This window comes from Pezoporus flaviventris, unplaced genomic scaffold (assembly GCF_033815535.1).
Source record: "Pezoporus flaviventris isolate CSIRO_AGI_PZ_B2104156 unplaced genomic scaffold, CSIRO_AGI_Pfla_v1 ptg000002l, whole genome shotgun sequence".
In the NCBI taxonomy this organism is placed as follows: domain Eukaryota; kingdom Metazoa; phylum Chordata; class Aves; order Psittaciformes; family Psittacidae; genus Pezoporus; species Pezoporus flaviventris.
Genome location: NW_026892550.1, coordinates 87,727,247 through 87,746,455, shown reverse-complemented (window position 1 = coordinate 87,746,455; position 19,209 = coordinate 87,727,247). Strand labels below are relative to the sequence as shown.

The window sequence follows — 19,209 nt, the reverse complement described above, 5'->3', positions numbered from 1 at the left end:
CAGGGCTGATTCTTCTCTGCTAACCACCCTGACTGTGTCTGTCCTTGTCACTGGGTTTGCAGGAGCGCAGTGGCTCTACTATTGCTCCTATCCTTACCGCTGTACATACCAGGCTGGCACCACCCACCTTCAACAGGACCAACAAGTTCACAGCAGGATTTCAGAACATTGTGGATGCATATGGTGTGGGCAACTACAGAGAAATTAACCCAGGTGAGAAACACTCATCTGCCTGCATCTGGCTTGCTAGAGCTAAAGTAAAGCCTTTGAGCTCTGTCCCTATCCTAAAGGATTCATTCATTGGTGATTGAGATATCTGAACGATATTTTCTAGTGGTAAAAAGTGAAACTGTTTGGTGTATAGGCATGTATTTTCTCAGGCAAAGAATTTGGCCTTCAGTCTTCAGTGATTGATTGTGGCAGAAATAATAACTACAAAATAATAGCACAAATACAGGATGGGGAACAAATGGTGATGTAGCACCTCTGAGGAGAAGACCTAAATTCACAAGGCAAATATAATATTTTGCCTCAGCATGATGAGTTGAGTTCATCATGCTGAGGCAAAAAAAAAAGCTCTAAAGGACCTGATAAAAGCATGAAATAATGGTAGGGAATCTCAAAGAGACCACTGAGAATGAACAGAAACCTAGAAAGGGGGGACCATAGGAAGGGTTGGATGAACTCAGATTGTTGAGGCTAAGACTGAGAAACATAATGATAGTAAACTTCAGGTACATCATTCTGTTACAAAACAGAATGCAGTTGTCTACGCATGGTTTTTATTATGGTGAGACAAGAAATGAAAACCAAAATTGCAGGGAAGATGGAGGTCATACTGACAATCTGATGATAAAGCTAGTTCTGTACTAGCTCTGACTACTTGGTGAGTAGGGGAGGGATCGTGGAGGCCTTTAAGGACAGCTGCACTGAGGAATGGGCGAGTGGGATGGACTGCTTCTCTGCTGAGGCCTTTTTGTTTAGGAGGGGCTGAGCTTCTTGTCTTTTCCTTCCTGCAGCTCCATACACTATCGTTACCTTCCCCTTCTTGTTTGCTGTGATGTTTGGGGATTGTGGCCACGGCGCTGTCATGCTGGGCTTTGCACTCTGGATGGTCATTAATGAAAAGAGCCTTCTGGCCCAGAAAAGCACTAATGAGGTGAGTACCAGGGAGCTAGTGCACCCCATTAGTGTAGGAAAAGGCTCATCATCCCCATTAGTGTAGGAAAAAGCTCATCATCCCCATTTGATAAAGGAGACATCCAGCCTCCCAAAGGATGAGTGGAGATCCTTCAAAGATTCTTGTGAGGCAGGGATTTGACAAATAATTCTGTCTCCTTCTACACAGAGACCTGAATGGGCCCAAGGGACCTGGAGTTTCTTATGAATCTTTGTATATTGATAGATCAGTCATGTCTCCTGTTGGCTAAGGCCCACCGTTTGATGGGACTGCAGGTACTTTGGTGACTGGCACTGCCTTCTCTTCCTGCAGATCTGGAACACCTTTTTTAGTGGGCGCTACCTGATCCTGCTCATGGGCATATTCTCCATGTACACTGGCTTCATCTACAATGACTGTTTCTCCAAATCGTTCAACATCTTTGGCTCTTCCTGGCATATCATCCCCATGTTTAAAAATAACACTTGGAAGTAAGTGGCTAAATGTGAAAATACACCGAATGCAGTGCGTAGACTTTGAAAGAAAGACATAGCTACTGCCTGTGTGGGGAAGGGAAGAAATCCCTGCTGTGGATTCAGTCATGAATGTATCAGAGGTTTTGTCTGACACACACAAAACGAGCTCACTATTGAAATTGAAATGGAAATGTAAAGTCCCGGGGAACATGACTGTTTGTTCAGGCACTGATGTGCATAAAAATCTGCAGGTGTCCAGGAATAATGCATAGAGAATTATCAGTGTGATGGAGACTGCCATTGTGTAGGACCCATTTACAAACACACATACACACAAGCCCAGGATAACAGTTCACAGAAAGGCTGGAGTCAGTGACAGATACCATGTGGTAGCCCTCAGCACATCTCACAAATATACTGTAGGCTTATATGGTGAGATTAAGCTGCAAAGGTCATTTCCCTTTCCTCCTGTAGCAAGGATGTGCTTCTGGGCAACACGGTGCTGCAGCTGGATCCAGCAGTCCCAGGAGTCTACTCTGGAAATCCATATCCATTTGGAATAGATCCGGTAATTAAATTAAATTGCTCTAAGATAATTTGTATTTCAGTTCTGTTTCTACATGTCAGGTACATCGTAGCTCCCTGCTCTGTCTCCTGAGCTCTGCTCTTTGCCTCTTGCTCTTTGCTTGTTCTTTACATAGTCATGATGCTTCAGTCAAGGATATATGTATATTGCTGACCATTTTGCACAAGCAGTAGCAAAATGGTAAGCAGGAATGAATTTTGATTTTGCCAGAAAGTGGTCTTGTGCTGCAGTCTCTGACCTGTTACCAGACTGTTGGACTCAAGTTTCCTTTCTCGAGTACTTAACCCATTCCAGAGCTACCTCACAGGTCTGAAGGCAAAGTCCTGATTTCCATGCAATCTATTTATTGTATGAAGTGTGAAGTAAATGCCAGTATCAGTTAACTTATCCACATTTTTTTCTCTGTGTCCTATTTCCTTTTTCTTGCCTTGTAATTGTTAACATCAAGCTTTCCTGTTTCAATCTCCATATTAGCCAGTTAATCTGTGCTTTGCTGGATGTATGCTCATTTCATTTGGTCACACAAAGAAACACTGGCTTGCCCCAGTTTGCAGACATTGACCTTGTAGTAAGTTTTTCATAAACCCAGCTCTAAAGCTGTGTCCAGGACATAGGCACTCAAGTCCTGACAGAGGAAGCTGAATTTTCTGTATGTTGCCCTGACACATTCTTAATTTAGGTTAACCTAAGCTAGCCCCTCCTTGACCCTGGCTGCTGCCTGCTCAAGAGGCTGATAGCCCTGGCTGGGAGGGAAGAATTGCTGACGATTGCTGGCTCGGAAGGTGTGGACTGGAAAGCACCAGCCTTTGTATGGCCCTCTCTGTGGAAATTACCAGTGTCATCTGCCCAGAAGGATAGATGACTCTTTGCATTTTGCAAGTCCTGACAGGATGGTTCAGGTATATCTTGGAAAATAAAGAGGGACCCTGAGGTAAGTAGGGTAGGCAGTCTCTTCCATAGCTAAAGAAGAGGCAAAGCATGTTGGACAAAGGCTTATAAACTAGTATTTTGGCTCCCAAATAATTCCGTCTTCGTTCTGTTCAGGTACTAAGTGTCTGAAAACAGGTATCTACTTACTATCTCTGAGGTCAGAAGACTGTGCGATCGAGAAAGTTTTAGAAAAAAGGAGAAGCAGCCATGAAGCTCTGTAGCATAAAAAAGGACTGAGAAGAGGCGTATGATTACTATCCTAACACATCTGAAAAGTTACTGCAGAGAAGCAGATGATAATCTGATCTCAATGGTCAAAGTGTTGGAATGAGCTTTTTTTCTTGTTCAGACAGAAAGCTTGAACATGCTTTGCCCTGGGTACTACTCTGTTGAAGGTGGAACAGATTTCCACAGCAGCAGGAGGGATTTTCTCATCCTTTCTGGTTTTGCTAAAGGATATATGACTCCTCCTAAAGGCAAGGAATGACACTGAAAAAATCTAGGTTCTGCTACCAACCTTTGCATTGGTTTCTGGAGGACTGAAACAAAGTCACTACATAATTTTAAATCCCTGTTATTTCCTCTGATAAATGAGGATAATACTTTATCCCAACACGCCCACTCAGTTGCCAGCACCTATAATAGATGCTTGGAGCAATGTAGAGATATTCCAGCCGCTCCAGCCAATGAGCCGGCTTCATTTGGAGCTCGGCTCAGATGCCTCTATACAAACGCTCGTAGCATGGGGAACAAACAAGAGAAATTAGAGATGTGTGCACATCTATGTGGGTATGATATAATAGGCATCACAGAAACATGGTGGGATGGCTCCTATGACTGGAGTGTTGGAATGGAAGGTTACAGGCTCTTTAGGAAAGACAGGCCAGGCAGGTGGGGAGGGGGAGTTGCCCTTTATGTTAGGGATAGGCTGGAGAGTATGGAACTCTGTCTGGGGACAGGTGAGCAGTCCACAGAGAGTTTGTGGGTCAGGGTTAAAGGCAAATGTCTGGCTGGAGACCAGTAACAAGTGGTGTCCCTTAGGGATCGGTGTTGGGACCGGTCTTGTTTAACATCTTCGTCGCTGACATGGACAGTGGGATTGAGTGTGCCCTCAGCAAGTTTGCCGATGACACCAAGCTGTGTGGTTCGGTTGATACGCTGGAGGGAAGGAATGCCATCCAGAGGGACCTCGACACGCTTGTGAGGTGGGCTGATGCCAACCTCATGAAGTTTAACCATGCCAAGTGCAAGGTCCTACACCTGGGTCAGAGCAATCCCAGGCACAGCTACAGGTTGGGCAGAGAAGAGATTCAGAGCAGCCCTGTGGAGAAGGACTTGGGGGTGCTGGTCGATGAGAAAATGAACATGAGCCAGCTTCAGTGTGTGCTCACAGCCCAGAAAGCCAACTGTATCCTGGGCTGTATCAAAAGGAGCGTGACGAGCAGGTCGAAGGAGCTGATCCTGCCCCTCTACTCTGCTCTTGTGAGACCTCACTTGGAGTATTGTGTGCAGTTCTGGTGTCCTCAACATAAAAAGGACATGGAACTGTTGGAACAAGTCCAGAGAAGGGCCACGAGGATGATCAGGAGACTGGAGCACCTCCCATATGAAGATAGGCTGAGAAAGTTGGGGCTGTTCAGCCTGGAGAAGAGAAGGCTGCGTGGAGACCTCATAGCAGCCTTCCAGTATCTGAAGGGGGCCTATGGGGATGCTGGGAAGGGACATTAGGGGCTGTAGTGACAGGACAAGGGGTAATGGGTTAAAACTTAACCAGGGGAAGTTTAGATTGGATATAAGGAGGAAATTCTTTCCTGTTAGGCTGGTGAGGCACTGGAATGGGTTGCCCAGGGAGGTTGTGAATGCTCCATCCCTGGCAGAGTTCAAGACCAGGTTGGACGAGGCCTTGGGTGATATGGTTTAGTGTGAGGTGTCCCTGCCCATGGCAGGGGGGTTGGAACTTGATGATCTTAAGGTCCTTTCCAACCCTAACTCTTCTATGATTCTATGGTTCTACCTTTTAGATGGGAAGCTTGGCAGAGTGAAAAGTATTATAAGGAACATCTAGATTTCCATCACTTCTTATCTTCATACTAGAATTGGTAGGAATAAATGGGTGGTATCAAAGCAAGAACTTTCACAAACCTGGTATTGATCATACACCTGAAAATCTTGTTTTTCTGTCTCTCTCTGCTCCTTTCCCCAAAGATCTGGAATGTTGCATCGAACAAGCTGACTTTCCTGAACTCCTACAAAATGAAGATGTCAGTTGTCATAGGGATAGTGCACATGATTTTTGGGGTGATTCTCAGTCTCTTCAATCACATGTAAGTTTGTTTCACTGATCTAGTGTACTTCATTCGGAGAAAGCCTCATATCTCAGACCAATGACTTGAATTTTGTCCTTTCCCCAGTGCGAGCAGAAATGCCCCATGCACTGACTGACTCACATCACTGTTGGTACAGACTGCTGTGTCTGAAGGCAGGAAGGACAGCTGTCTCATTGCAGATATTCTCTTGGAGAATATCACTTTCTCTCTTTTATTCTTGATCCTGCAGAAATACTGAAGTGCACTAGCTTAAAAACAATCTCACCTCCCACTATCGATAATTCTTGCCACGCTGAAATTTGCATTGTATATATGTATGGGTTTCACCTGGCTTAGTGAGCCTCTGGTCAGGATCTCTGGGTGTGCATGTCTGTATCTCTGCCTCTGTATTTTGCAACAACAAAAAAGAAATGGTGATAGAGTGGAGGAGCTGACACTACTGTCTTGAGAGACTCCAAAGTGGGAAGGTATGTAGTGACCTTGAAGAATGGAAAGTGTTTGCAGATGACAGAGAGAAGGAATGCCCATGCAGAATTGATTCTGCACCTCGTTCTGACTTCCTCAGTGTATAATGCTTAACTTTGTGTATTAGCCATGTGTTTTTAAATTAGCTTTTATTTCAATGTAGTCATATTTTGAGGTGCTGAGGTACTGATGGGTAAAGTACAAAAACCTAGAAGGGAATCAGTATGACAAAGCTTTTGTATTTAAGTAATGGTTTTCATTGATAAAGACTGCAATTACAGACTTCTTTCTTAGCTAGGGATAGTTGGATGTTTCTTACGTTATTTTCCAAGGACTAGGTAGTGTACTGTACTGCCATACTTGAGTGCAACCTTGTATTAATTAATACCTACTGTATTAATTGCAGTTATCTTTCTTGATTCTTTCCAGCTACTTCAAGAAATACATAAACATTATCCTTCAGTTCATTCCAGAGATGATTTTTATTGTCTCTCTTTTTGGGTACCTAGTCTTCATGATTATTTTCAAATGGTGTCATTTTGATGTCCACTCATCCCAGAGCGCACCAAGCATCCTCATCCACTTCATCAATATGTTTCTGTTCAACTACAGTGACACTTCAAATGCTCCCTTGTATCTACATCAGGTACGGATCAATCCACTGTAGCTGGTTTTGGGTTTGCAGTGGGTGGTGTGGAGAGTGGGCATAGAGATGGGGAACAGGCTCAGAAGTTCAGTCACAACTACCAGTCATGTGAGAGAAGTTTATTCCTGTGGTGTTTGTGTTGGCCTTGTAGACAGGTAGGACAGTGAAACTATCAATCAGTGATGCAGAGGAAACCTCATTCTTTGTGTCACCCTTACAAGAATGATGATGCAATTTAAGATGGTTTGGGGGAAAAAAAGGAAAGTAGGGTGTTTAGATATGCAAAGCTGGGTACAGCAGATGTGCTGTCCTGAAGTCTGGGCACACTTTTCCTTAACTTCATTATTTCCTGCTTCTTCTTTGGAAAACTTGAAAACTTATATTTGCACCTGAAAAAGAGAAGTAGCTAAAGGGTTTTCTGGCAACTTTTCATCAGAAATACCTCCTCTGGGGAGTTCACTTCAGAAAAAGGAATCTCCCCTAAGAGAAAACTTTTAAAGTCATCTCTATTTATTTGCTCAGATCATGGATTTTTTTTTTCTTGCTTGATTTTACATCAGCAGCATCAGTGAAGAATCTGCAACCAAATGCTACCTCCAGCCAGATGCATGCATTTACATCTATACAGTTTCACACTGGCTTTTCAACATGAGTTCAGTTTTAGGGCTTCTGGTGAGTCAGTAGAGAGCCCCGATCAGTCCCAAGTAACTGCATAAAGGCCACAGGAGAGTTTAGGAAAACAGTTTTCCCAGCCATCAAAAAGTCTTTAGATAACACTTTGCTTTGCCACAACCCAAAGCTTTTCCAAGACAGTACTTTTTTTCTCATATTCCTATCCCACTGCCCCACCAGTAACTGTCTGTGCCATCCACCTGGGTAGTCTGAATGCAAAGATTGTATGAGACCAACCTTAAGGTCATCAGAGATCTGAGACAGCATTAAAATAATACAAAGGTTGTAGTTTGGGATGGGTTTGGTTTGGTTTTGTTGTTTGGGGTTTTTTTGTACCCTCTTAAAGTATATTTGTGTTAGGACAGTGAGAGGGATAGCACACTACAACAAGAACACCTTACATTATGAGGGTAATGTGTTATCAGACCTAAGCTATGAAGATTCAATTCCTTCTGGAATTGCAAACACAGAACATATCCTGGTTTCCCTGCTTTCCAAGGAAAGACTTGAATGTCCTGGCTCTTACTGCAGCATTTCTAAGTTGATCAAAGCAAGGCAGACTCACTGGCTCACCCAGCAGTTAGGACATTCACTTGGGACACTGGACAGCCAGGTTCAAGTCAGAAACATTGGGTTTTGGCAAATTAACCCTTTCCAACATGAAAACATTTCATTTCTGAGTCTCCTGTAACCTCTAGCTGGCAGTGCTTTCTGGAGCCTTACATGGTATACATTCATTTTCATACCCTTACAACCAGAAGAGGCTCAACCGATACAGGGAGTATATCTATCTGTTGTATAAAAAAAAATGCCATTTTATACAAGCAGGTTTCTAGTTGTAAATGTTGTTGGTTAAAGGAAGTAAAGCAACTTTTTGCTCTCCTTATTGTTTTTTCTTTCAGAAAGAAGTGCAGAGCTTCTTGGTCATATTTGCTCTGATTGCTGTTCCCTGGATGCTCCTAATTAAACCTTTCATCCTCCGAGCCAACCACCAGAAAGCACAGCGCATGGTAAGGGATGTGGATCAGGCAAGAGGGATTCAGTACACCAAAGGCAAAGCTGGGGAGACAGGTCTCATTTTGCTTTTCTCTGATGTAGAATCATATCATAGAATCATAGAATAGTCAGGGTTGGAAAGGACCTTAACATCATCTAGTTCCAACCTCCCTGCCACGGAGAGGGATGCCTCACCCTAGACCATATCAGAGTTTCACTGGTGATTTCAGACTGTGGTTTACAGCACATGTGCAAAAAGCATATGTATGCATATTTGGCTGAACCATCTAAAAGGGAAGCAGAAGCTTTGCTCACAAGACCATACTCTGTTTGTTGAGAGAGGAGTTAAGCTGACACAGAATTCTTTCAAGTATCATATCCAAACCCAGAGAAGGTTTAGAAAGACTGGAATGCTGATAAAGCCAAGATAGGGCAAACACCTAGGTTGTGAGTCCACTAACCACTGGTTGGCTGCTCTGTAGGAGCAGGGCATCTGCGATACTCCTGGCCTTGGAGAGATCAGTGCTGCTTGGAGAAGAGGCTTTATTCACAAGCTGTGGTGTGCTTTCTAGTGGTGCTTTCTTCCCTATGTGATTGCCTTCACATAAACAGAGCCCTCCTTCCCATGGGCTCTGTGGTTTGCCCAGCTCTTCAGCACCTGACTGCGGCAGCAGCAATTTCCCAGTTGCTCATTAATTCTCTCCTTTATTACGCTAACAGGACTTTACTTGTCTGTCAGGATTTACTTCTCTTTATAGTTGGAGTTAGTGCCTGGAGTACCTTTTATAGGGCACAGATGTTTCCATTTGAAGAAAGAAAGTCTGGTTGTACTGCCTGACCTTTTCCAGCCCAGTCACTTCTGACCTATAACAGAAAGCCAGGTCCCTGGGAGACCTTTGCAACCCTGCCTCTGAGCTGTAATTTCTTATTTTGTCATTCTTCTGGGATTTGGATGAAAGCTTGACATGGCTGACTCCATTGCCTGCTTTTGTGTTAGCAACATCTGACGGCTTTTCTCCACCTCCTATTATACCCCTGTATTTCTGTTCCCAATTTTCATGTTAGCTGTCTGATCACATCTTACATTTACCCAGATTTGTATGTTTGCAACAAAGTCTGTTCTCTATGCTGACATTCAGGTAAAGCAAAGATAAAGTTGGTGTGACAATGATTACTGCTGCAATAGGAAACAATATGTTATCATGAGACCTTGTCCGTGAAGCCTGCTGGAAGATATAAAGAGTGACAGGACGGAACCTGATAGAAGCTGTGAGGTCCATACTTCGTTATGCTGCATAATAGGACTGTTACAGTAGGGCTATTCTTATGCTGTGCTGTCATTTCTGAAGAGAAGCTCAGATAAGGTTGTTCAGGCCTCTAGAAAAGCTCTGCAAAGAATCATTATGGAGAGAAGATGGGTTGTCATGAGATTTTTGTCAATTTAAAATGAATCAAGAGATCTGAACTGCATTTCTGCCTGTATCCCAGGAGCTGTGTGACCTTCAGAAAGTCACCTGATCCTTTCAGGCTCCATTTCTCTTTCACTTGATGCTAATTCCTTTGATTTGCACCCATCTAATTGAGATCATCAGTTTTAATGTGCCTCAGTTTTCTCATTTGACTAAAGTGACAAATCTTCTAATGGTGGATATAAAAGGTGCATTGTGAAAGTAGTAACTAGCTTCAAGTTAGTTGGAATCACTGAAAATGCTCTAGGATGGAAAATATCTCAGTATCATTAGCCATTCAGCAGGAGCACTCAGTGTCTGTGGTCCATGACAACTGACTGCTGTTAAAATTTTTCTCATGCTCATGATTCAGTTCTTTATATGTTGCCCACCATGGGGCTATCGATGGAGTTCTGTCCCATGGTCTGCTTCATTTTGATATCAACCTGTAGCATGACACAAAAGACATGTTACATTTTGTTTCTGAAAGATTCAGTCTCAAGCTGTCTCAGGAAACCCTGGAGGTGAAAATGAGATAGATGTCCCAGAGACTAATCATTCCAAGAAAGCTTCCTACGAAGAACACAGTGGTGGCCATGGAGGACATGAAGATGGTGATGAAGAGGTAAGAAAACGTGGGCAGCAAATTATTCAGACACAATAGTAGAAGACACAAAGTCAAGCAGAAGGCTTTTGCAGAGTTGCCAGCCCTTCTTTTTAACAAGATACCAATACACTTGTTGTAACAGTTTGTGTTTCCAAACAGAGTAAGCTTTGAATTTTCATAGAATGAATTCCTCTGATTTTTCCTTTAGGAATGCAAGGTCAGGCATTCTTACAAACCTCAAGCTTCTTGGTGAGGACAGGCATTCTTACAAACCTCAAGCTTTGTTTCACTAGGGGCAATTCTTTCACTTCCATATTGCACCCAGAGAAGGTCAAGCCTTCCCCAAGAGTCAGTGTGCTTTCCTTCCTTTAAATTGCAAAGGAGCATTTTAAAGTTGGCAGCCTGCAGTGTTGGCTAGGGAGAAAAGTTTTCCTTTGGCAGATATTGTCAAGGGCTTCTGCAGTATGCAGCAACACAGTTAAAAAATTGACTAAAGTGTCTGTAGCAGGAGGGAGTACCGACAATATCAAGTGTGAATATGGCTGGCTGTTCCCAGTCACGAGGAATCTTCACAGTCTTAGAAGATATGCTTACTTGGTGGTATCTCCCCAAACAGGTATACTAATAGGTAGACAATCTGAACACTCTTATTACATATAAGAATTTCTGTCTCTGTAACAAATCACAAAGACTGGTAGCAGTTGGATTGACATCTAAAGATCTGAAGTTGCAAGATTGAAATATGAGCTATTTCCTGAACATTTGCTTTTCACTGGAATTGTATTTGGGGATAGTGTATGGGAAGATCATACAGAACTGACACTTTTCAGAGCAGTCTCTTTACCTGGGAAATATCATTGTGCCTCTCAGGTCATAGAAAGGAAAAGGGAGGAGTATGAAGATCTTTTGGTGTAGTGTTGCTCTGCTAACCAGGAAACTTTGAATTAAGAACTAATAAAAAGTGTTTGGTTTTATGTTGTTTCAGTTCAATTTTGGAGACATCTTTGTCCACCAGGCTATCCATACCATTGAATACTGCCTTGGCTGCATCTCCAACACAGCATCCTACTTGCGGCTCTGGGCACTGAGCTTAGCCCATGCACGTGAGTGATTGACTACCTGCTGGTTACCTCAGCAGCAACTCCATCTTGATCAGTGCTTCTGCCGGTGTTTGATTATTGCCACAAATTTCTCCATGAAATCAAAGTTCTCCTTGTGGACGTTTGTGTGTCAAAATGTTTTGCTTTAGGTCAGATCAATCCAAGAGTTTTGTGGTGGCCATCTCTAGTTTTCAGTGGTGATCCCTGGTAGCTATGTTTCAGGCAGTTCCTGACTGTGTTTACTAGCTGGGGCCCCTTTCCCACACTGTTCTGTAACCACCCTTCTGGAATAGTCCTTATGGTGTGTGGCATGGTTAGGGTTAGGGAGGTGCAGTCCAAATGAGTAGTCCTGTCCATAGAGATAAATGAAGTATGGGAACCATATCTTCTTTGCCCTAGAGGCACTTGCTGTAGGCTTAGGGTATGCAGATGGATGTCAAAATGACTTGAAATAGTTACTTGGAGTGGGTTCAGCAAATCAGAAAAATTTTGCTTCTGGAGCTCCTGGAATTTTTCATTTTCACTGGGATTTTTCCCAGCAGCATTTACTAGAACGTCACAATCCATAAGAAATGTACAGTATTTCAATGTGTTTTGTCTTGATTTAGGATAAAAACAAATCATGTTCAAATACTAGATATTGCCTCAGGCTGGAACTTTGGATTTTCAATGACCCTAATTTTTCTGTAATGTTTTTTGTTAATACTGCTGTACTGCCTCTGGGTAGGAATTATGCCTGCCCTAAAGAACTGGGCACATGCTAAACAAAAAAACACAAGGGGCATATCACAGATTGACAGGGATGAACTATAATTCCAGGCACAGAAATAAGCTTAGTAGAAGTCAAGTAGAAGCTGATCCACATTAGCTTTACATGGACAACAGGTGTCTAAGTAAAATAAAATAAACCAACTAAGAGGATTAGCTAAGGGCAGTCCTATGTGTTATGTCAGAATTCAGCCTGGAAAACCACCACGTTCTTTCCAGCCTTATAAACTGGCATAGACAGTTTTTTTCCTGAGGGCAGAGGTTGCAAGGGATCCTTTGCATCTGTTGTCACCTAAAGTAACAGGTCGTTGAATCTGAATGTGGCTTAAGGACCAATGACTGGCAAAATGGAAGGCTGAACTGGTGGCTGGAGCATCTGGATAGAGAAGAGCTGAGCTAAGTCCTTGCTTTGCATCACGAGAGGAGGAATGCTCAGCCATGAATCTATCCTGAGTGACTGGGGTGGCTAAGTTAGGAATATGTTATTGAGCTGACAGGACACATCAGATATACCAGTGTATGTATATGTATATACACATATATGTATATATATTTTATATATGTGTGTCTATATATATATATAGACACACATATATACAGGTTGATATAAATCTGCGCAGGAAAAAAAAAATCTTTAAGATTTTTGCATGCAAGCAATCTAAACACTAATATGCCTTACCTTGTGTGTGATCAACCAGTTACCTTTTGTTTTCCACCACAGCTTCTCCATGGCACCTAAGAGAGGTGGCTTGGAGAACAAATGGGAATTAAGTGTTTCCTGTGGGATTTAGCTAGCATCAATCAGTACAGTTTGTAACCTAATCTACACGTGTATTGACTGTATCAATTGGTCACTGGGATTTAGCAGCATGCAGTCTTAGAAGATTCCACATACTGCTATCTATTTGCCATGTTAAAGAGGTGTAAATGAAACTGGTGACTGTATCATGCCAGGGCAATAGCAGTCTTGGTAGTGTGCTTGCATAAACTTGTGCTGCAAAGCCAAGCCAAAACAGCACCATCAGCTTCCAACACAGTGAAGATGAACAATGGAAAACAATCTGCATCCACTTTACTTCCCCAGTAATCATGGAGAGGCAGGGCGGCCATACATGGTTACTGTCATGTACATTTTATCCTAGGCCAGCTCATCTAACTGGGAAACATGGGTGAGCTTCCAGATTGTATGCTGTGTCCACAGCTGTTGCTCAGCACTGTTTTCCCTTTACTTCCTTTTACAGAACTGTCAGAGGTCCTTTGGACCATGGTGATGCACAGCGGGTTAAGCAGCAGCAGCTGGGCTGGCATTATCATCATCTTTATCACCTTTGCGGCATTTGCAGTGCTGACGGTAGCCATCCTGCTGATCATGGAGGGGCTCTCAGCCTTTCTGCATGCCTTGCGTCTGCACTGGTAGGTGGTGAGGTCTTCTAGAGCTTTTCTTGGAGCAGTCTTTAGGAGGGACCAGGCTGTGGAGACAGGTGGCCATACTGGCCAGTGTTAGACGTGCTGTGTGTATCTGAGCATTAGGACATCAGTCCCCTTTGGCAAATGAAGCAAGGGAGAATTCTCCAAAGGGAGATCCAAAGTCCCTGCTTCATTTCTGAGCTGCTCCCTAGAGCAGCCTGCCTGTCCTCCTGAGCCTGTGGTGGCTATGGGCACATGTGGTAAATGACAACCTGCATTTCTGCCCTGGTAAACATGCAGAGACACTGAGGACACCTTGACCTGCCTGATAAGGTCTGAAAGTACCACAGCTGCACCACTGGCTGTGTATTCCACCAAGGGTTACTATCAAACAAGACAGCTGGGGACTACCTATGGCAGCAAGAGATCAGATGGGGCTGCAAAACCAGCTGTAAACCTGGGTCAGCACTTGTGCCATTAGCCCAGGTTGAGCTCCAGCCTGTTTTGGCTTTGTGGCAAACCAGTTTCAAGTTAGTTTGTGTCTGCCTTAACTAGATGTCAGTCCAGAGAAGGACAGCAGTGTGGCACACCATCAGACTAGTATGCAAAGCAAGACCAATGTAACAAGTCACTCTTCATCAGCACCATAACTTGGCATCATGCCTGAACACCCAAGCTATGGCCTTTTTCACCACATAACATCCCATCACAAACCACAAACACTGTGAATTGTGTTGCAGTTGTTTGTCACTGTGCAGGGGGAGATGTCTGTCTCCTACCAGTGTGTACAACCAGCAGGCAGTGATTCCAGTTCTCAGAGCTGATAAAAGCAGTTCAGAGGGCAGGCAAGGTCCAGAAGACTGGCCTCACAAAGAACATTTTCAGGCTGAGTGATGAAGAGTCAAAGTTGATGCATGCTGGGTTGCTCCCTGGGCTACCTAAGTCTCATTGCTGGCTCCAGAGGAGCCTATGTTCCTGGCTCGGAGATCACTGTCTCTCGTGATCTCCCTTTTCCCATGGGTATCACATTGCAGCCTCTCAGCTGAAGGTAGGTCATTGCCTATGGACCACACTGACATCCTGCTCTGCTTTTCCCCAGGGTGGAGTTCCAGAACAAGTTCTACGTGGGAGCCGGGTACAAATTTTCTCCATTCTCCTTCAAGTACATCATCAGTGGCACCACAGAAGAGTGAATCCAGTGCATTGCTGCTTTGCGTCTCAGACCAGGCTCTATTTTCTTGTGGTAGCTCACCCAGGGGATACAGTATATGGGATGAAACAGAATGGTATGTGGCCCTTGAAAGAAGACCAGCTGTAGATGAAAATGTCCTAGCTACATTTACATATACTGCTGTAGCAGCTGAGAGGTGAACTACCTCAGCCAGGATGGCTGAGCCCTTGGCTAAGTATCTCCACTGCTGTCTTTGCGAAGTACCTGGTCCTCAGCATTTGATCAGATCAGCTGCCTACTGCTTGGTTGGAAAAAGGAGACGCAGCTTTTGAATTAAATTGGTTATTAATAATCAACTTGCGTGTGTTTTGCTCCATTTGCTGCCTTGCCTTTGTAGCATATTTCTTTCAGAGGAAAATATGTTTTGGCTGTTGCTTCAAGCTGTGGTTGATCATATGACATAATTAAGTCCCTTATAAGATTGCAGCCTTTCATTTAGCACACAGCGCAAACCAGCTCGAAGACAGATCATATTGCAGGCTTGCAATTTTCTCTGTGCTTTAGTACAACAACCCTCTTTTTATGTGATTTGCTCCAGGGCTTGACAGCACTGGATTATAGAAGTTTGCACACGTTATCACTTAACAAAAGTGTTAGTTTTGAGATGTGTAAACAAAAGAGAGTGCCAGTTTCCACATTGGCAGCCGATTTATTTATCTCTATTGACTTGTTTCTCACTGGAGACTTAAGATAGCTCCCCATGTGCTCTATTTTTCAAGTTGGGAATGTTAAAGCAGACCATAGAAATGCTAATACCTAATGAACAGAAAGAAGAGAGGAATCAAAACAGTTGAGAATAATTTGAAGTGTTGATGTACTGTGAACTTCCTAAATATTCATGAATTACTAATCTTTAAAACTGAATAGTGTTAATCATGGAATCATACAATGGTTTGGGTTGGAAGGGACTTTAAAATCATCTGACTCCACCCCGCTGCCATAGCAAGGGACACCTTCCACTAGACCAGGTTGCTCACAGCCCCATCCAACCTGGCCTTGAATGCTGCCAGGGATGGGGCAGCCACAGCTTCTCTGAGCAACCTCTTCCATTATAACACTATTTTTTATTAACCACAGAAGATACAGAATTCCAACACAGCATACCAATGGATTTGGGAGGTGACAGTGCTCCCTGCCATGGGGTGTGACCAGACAAGCTTTATTTTTAAACCTCACAGCCCTGATATCCATCTCCACCAAAGAAACCCACCTGGAGGTGTTGCCAGCAGGACACACAGTGCAGCAGTCATCAAGGGTCATGCTTGTCTGCAGAAGTCAGGCTTGAGAGCTACCTTCCTGTTACATTGCCCCAGGCAAGGCAGTTGTTCTACTTTTTCCTTTGTGGTCTCAAGAAGCCATACTGGTATCGGGCACTGGTTACCAACAGACCCATGAGCCTTTTTCCTTTCTAACAACAGCTTGGGTTTGAAGCAGCAGTGGAGCTGAGAAGTGGGCACAGGAGTGTACCTATGACCCATGCATGGCCTCATGTCACCGGTTCTTGGGGCATGGATAACCTACACTAACAAAAACCACATGAACGTGAATGCAGCTGGTTTCACAGTGGCTCAGTGTATGCACATGAGATTTGTTTCTTTCTTCCAGCCTGTTCTGTTTATTCCTATTCAGAAGAAAAGCTGTCATGAAGCAAGAAAGGTCAAACTAGTCTGATGCATTACTAAACACAGAGAAAACAGTTTGCTTTATGAAACAGTGGACGGATTTTCTGCGCAAATACATATTTTATCTTCATTGCACCCAGCCATCTGATTACAATGAAACTGAGAAGGTGTTTACCTGAAACAGAATATCTGTTCCTTTTGGAGCTTCTTGGTGTTTTGCTTTTTGTCTGAGGTGTACATTTTAAGCAGGAAAAACAAAGTTATCCTGTGAATAGTGCAGGTGACAAGATGCTCTGTTGTTTACTGCACCGAGCAGTGATTCAAACATTCAGCTTAATTCTGTATTCTGTTCTCCCTTTCTGTGTGCAACTGGGTTATGCAGCAGAGCCTGTGGCTCACTTGAGCATTCATGATATGAAGATGGCACTTCCCCACTCCACAAGAGGACCAAGTCCACTTATCATCAGGGAGCATTCAGATGAAATACTGCTGGGAGGCCAGGTTGTTCTTACACACTTTGAGGAGAGCCCTGGCTTTCATCTGAGTTGTTTTTAAGGCTTCTTTAAAACCCCACAAATGTTCCAAAGAGCAACTTGTTTTTAAAAGGTTTTGCTGCAGAAGATGGAGGGAATTTTGGAGTAGAACATTGGCAACCCATTCCCCTGCACACCTACTAAACTGAATGGAACCATGTTTGCTAGCTGGCTCTGTGAATGTGGCCACCAGATGTGGTCAGATCCAGCAGAGGCCACTGTTACAGACTAGTAGACCTTGGTACAACACCCACATGTCTTTATCTGAACTTTACCCATTGCTAGAGGAGGTGTAATTACCTGACTGGGAACTCTTCAGTGTGCTCCTCCAGTGTGGACTTGGGATCAGTACCTAGGAAGGAATGGGTGCTTCTGGATCCAAAGCTCATCCCATTGCTAGGAATGTGTTTTGGTTTTGAAAGCTGGTGACATGAGTTATATTATTTTATAGGAAATTATATAAAAAGCCTCAGTGAATGACCATGTAGGAAGGGAAAGGGGTAACAAAGTCAATCAAACTGGTGTCAGTCATTCACACTCATTCTCTTCTGGAGTTTTTATTCCTTCTCATGAGAGCCATTGCCGTGTGTGGCCAAGCGCTCCTGCCAGGACAACTTTAGTGATGTGAAGGATCAGGAAAGCCAGGTATCAGATTCCTGTCCAGTCTCGTAGGTCCTCTGGACTGTTGATGATGAACTGGCTTTTGGACTGAGCTCACATAAACTTCAGGAGTCAACTGTTTCTTGGATCCCAGCCTCTAGCTCCTGCAGCAAATAGTGCTTTCCTCAGTGTTTACCCATATGAAAGCTCTTCATCCTGTCTATGGCCAGCATGGAGACCTTTCTTCTCAGCCTCATTCTTTTGTTTCTCCTGGAGCTTTCACACAGGCAGATATTTCCTTTCATGTTTTACTCTGATCAGTCTTTGCATTTTCCTAACAGGTAACTAAAATATCATGAGGTGGTTAAAAAAATATAATAGAGTATCTCTTTGTTCAGTCCCAGACACCTAGGCCTGAGAGCACATCTCTCCAGCTGAGAATGTCAATGGTATTTTGGTCATTAATATATTTATTATATTATGTTTATAATATTATATTTGGTCATAATCATCATGCCTTGGGCAATATGGTCTAGTATGAGGTGTCCCTGCCCATGGCAGTGGGGTTGGAACAAGATGATCTTAAGGTCCTTCCCAACCCTAGCCATTCTATGATTCTATGATTCTGTGCTGGGAAGCTGGAGTGCTGAAACATCTGCACCCTCCTGTGATTGCATGCACGCTGTCTCGGTTTTTGCAATGAAAACATAACGGTATGTATCTGGCAGTCTGGATCATGCATCTTAGTTCAGCAGATGCCAATAATGGTTGTAGCTGGATATTAGATATTATTAAGAAGAAAATATAAAATAAGGCTGTTAAATAGCATATGTTGGCTGGTAGAAAATGTCTTCCAGATGCTTGGAAGCATGATATTTGGCATGGGAACTGCACGCTTTGATAAAACTATTGCAGCATTGCCGCCAGCTCAATGTAGGTATTTCAAAACAAAAGGATTTGGGAACCCTTATGAAAGAGGGAGAAAAAACATCCCAGTGTCTTTGCTAGCTTTCAGCAATACCGACACTCTTGAGTAGTAAAGGTTGGCATAGATGCTCCTAGTCTGTAGCACAATACCTATCATAGCTCAGATTCATGGGCCAACACAACCTGGAGCACTGAGATTTTCTGCACGGTAAGGTCAGGATCACTGTGGCAGTTTAAGCCATGCATGCTCCCTACAGTCTGGCACTTGGTCAAGAAATTTTGGATGAAGCAGATAAATAGGTCTAATTTTTTTCATGGTACTGGCACCTCAGTTGACTTTATCTGGCCTAAGAGGGGCTGGTGGCTGCTCATGACTTTGAAGGGGATGGCAAAGGCACTTTACATGGATGCTTCAGGACCTGCTCCCAAAACCTGGCAGCTGGTGTTGCAATAGGGATGTCTCCCCAGTGCCCTCCTTCCATCTCCCTGAGGTCATCCCCAGGAGAAGGGATGGGCAAGCACCGTCACCTGTGGTGGGCAGATCCTGTGGAGGACCTGTAGATGCCAAGGGACCAGCACAGGTCAGCACTGGGAAACCCCACCTGCAGGGTGGAGGCAGGTGAAGAGGGACTTGCCTGTGCCCAGCAAGGAGGAAACCTGACTCCCGGGAGCTGCATCCCAAAACCACAGCACCACCAGCACTCTAACA

The 19,209-nt window shown here is 43.7% G+C and overlaps 1 protein-coding gene across 3 annotated transcripts in view; it reads left to right on the top strand.

Moving 5' to 3' along the window:
* Positions 1 to 15,114, top strand: part of ATP6V0A4 (ATPase H+ transporting V0 subunit a4) — a 33,435-nt gene extending 18,321 nt beyond the window's left edge. For 2 of the 3 annotated variants that reach the window (XM_061444962.1, XM_061444961.1), the window contains exons 11-21: positions 63 to 213; positions 1,020 to 1,159; positions 1,493 to 1,650; positions 2,110 to 2,203; positions 5,357 to 5,475; positions 6,373 to 6,589; positions 8,164 to 8,271; positions 10,196 to 10,330; positions 11,298 to 11,415; positions 13,422 to 13,593; positions 14,687 to 15,114. In XM_061444962.1, the coding sequence (XP_061300946.1) occupies positions 63 to 213; positions 1,020 to 1,159; positions 1,493 to 1,650; positions 2,110 to 2,203; positions 5,357 to 5,475; positions 6,373 to 6,589; positions 8,164 to 8,271; positions 10,196 to 10,330; positions 11,298 to 11,415; positions 13,422 to 13,593; positions 14,687 to 14,780 (1,506 nt within the window). In that variant the 3' untranslated portion in view covers positions 14,781 to 15,114. The remainder of the gene's footprint in view (positions 1 to 62; positions 214 to 1,019; positions 1,160 to 1,492; positions 1,651 to 2,109; positions 2,204 to 5,356; positions 5,476 to 6,372; positions 6,590 to 8,163; positions 8,272 to 10,195; positions 10,331 to 11,297; positions 11,416 to 13,421; positions 13,594 to 14,686) is intronic. The other variant, XM_061444963.1, reaches the window with a different exon arrangement.
* The last annotated feature ends 4,095 nt before the right edge of the window (positions 15,115 to 19,209 follow it).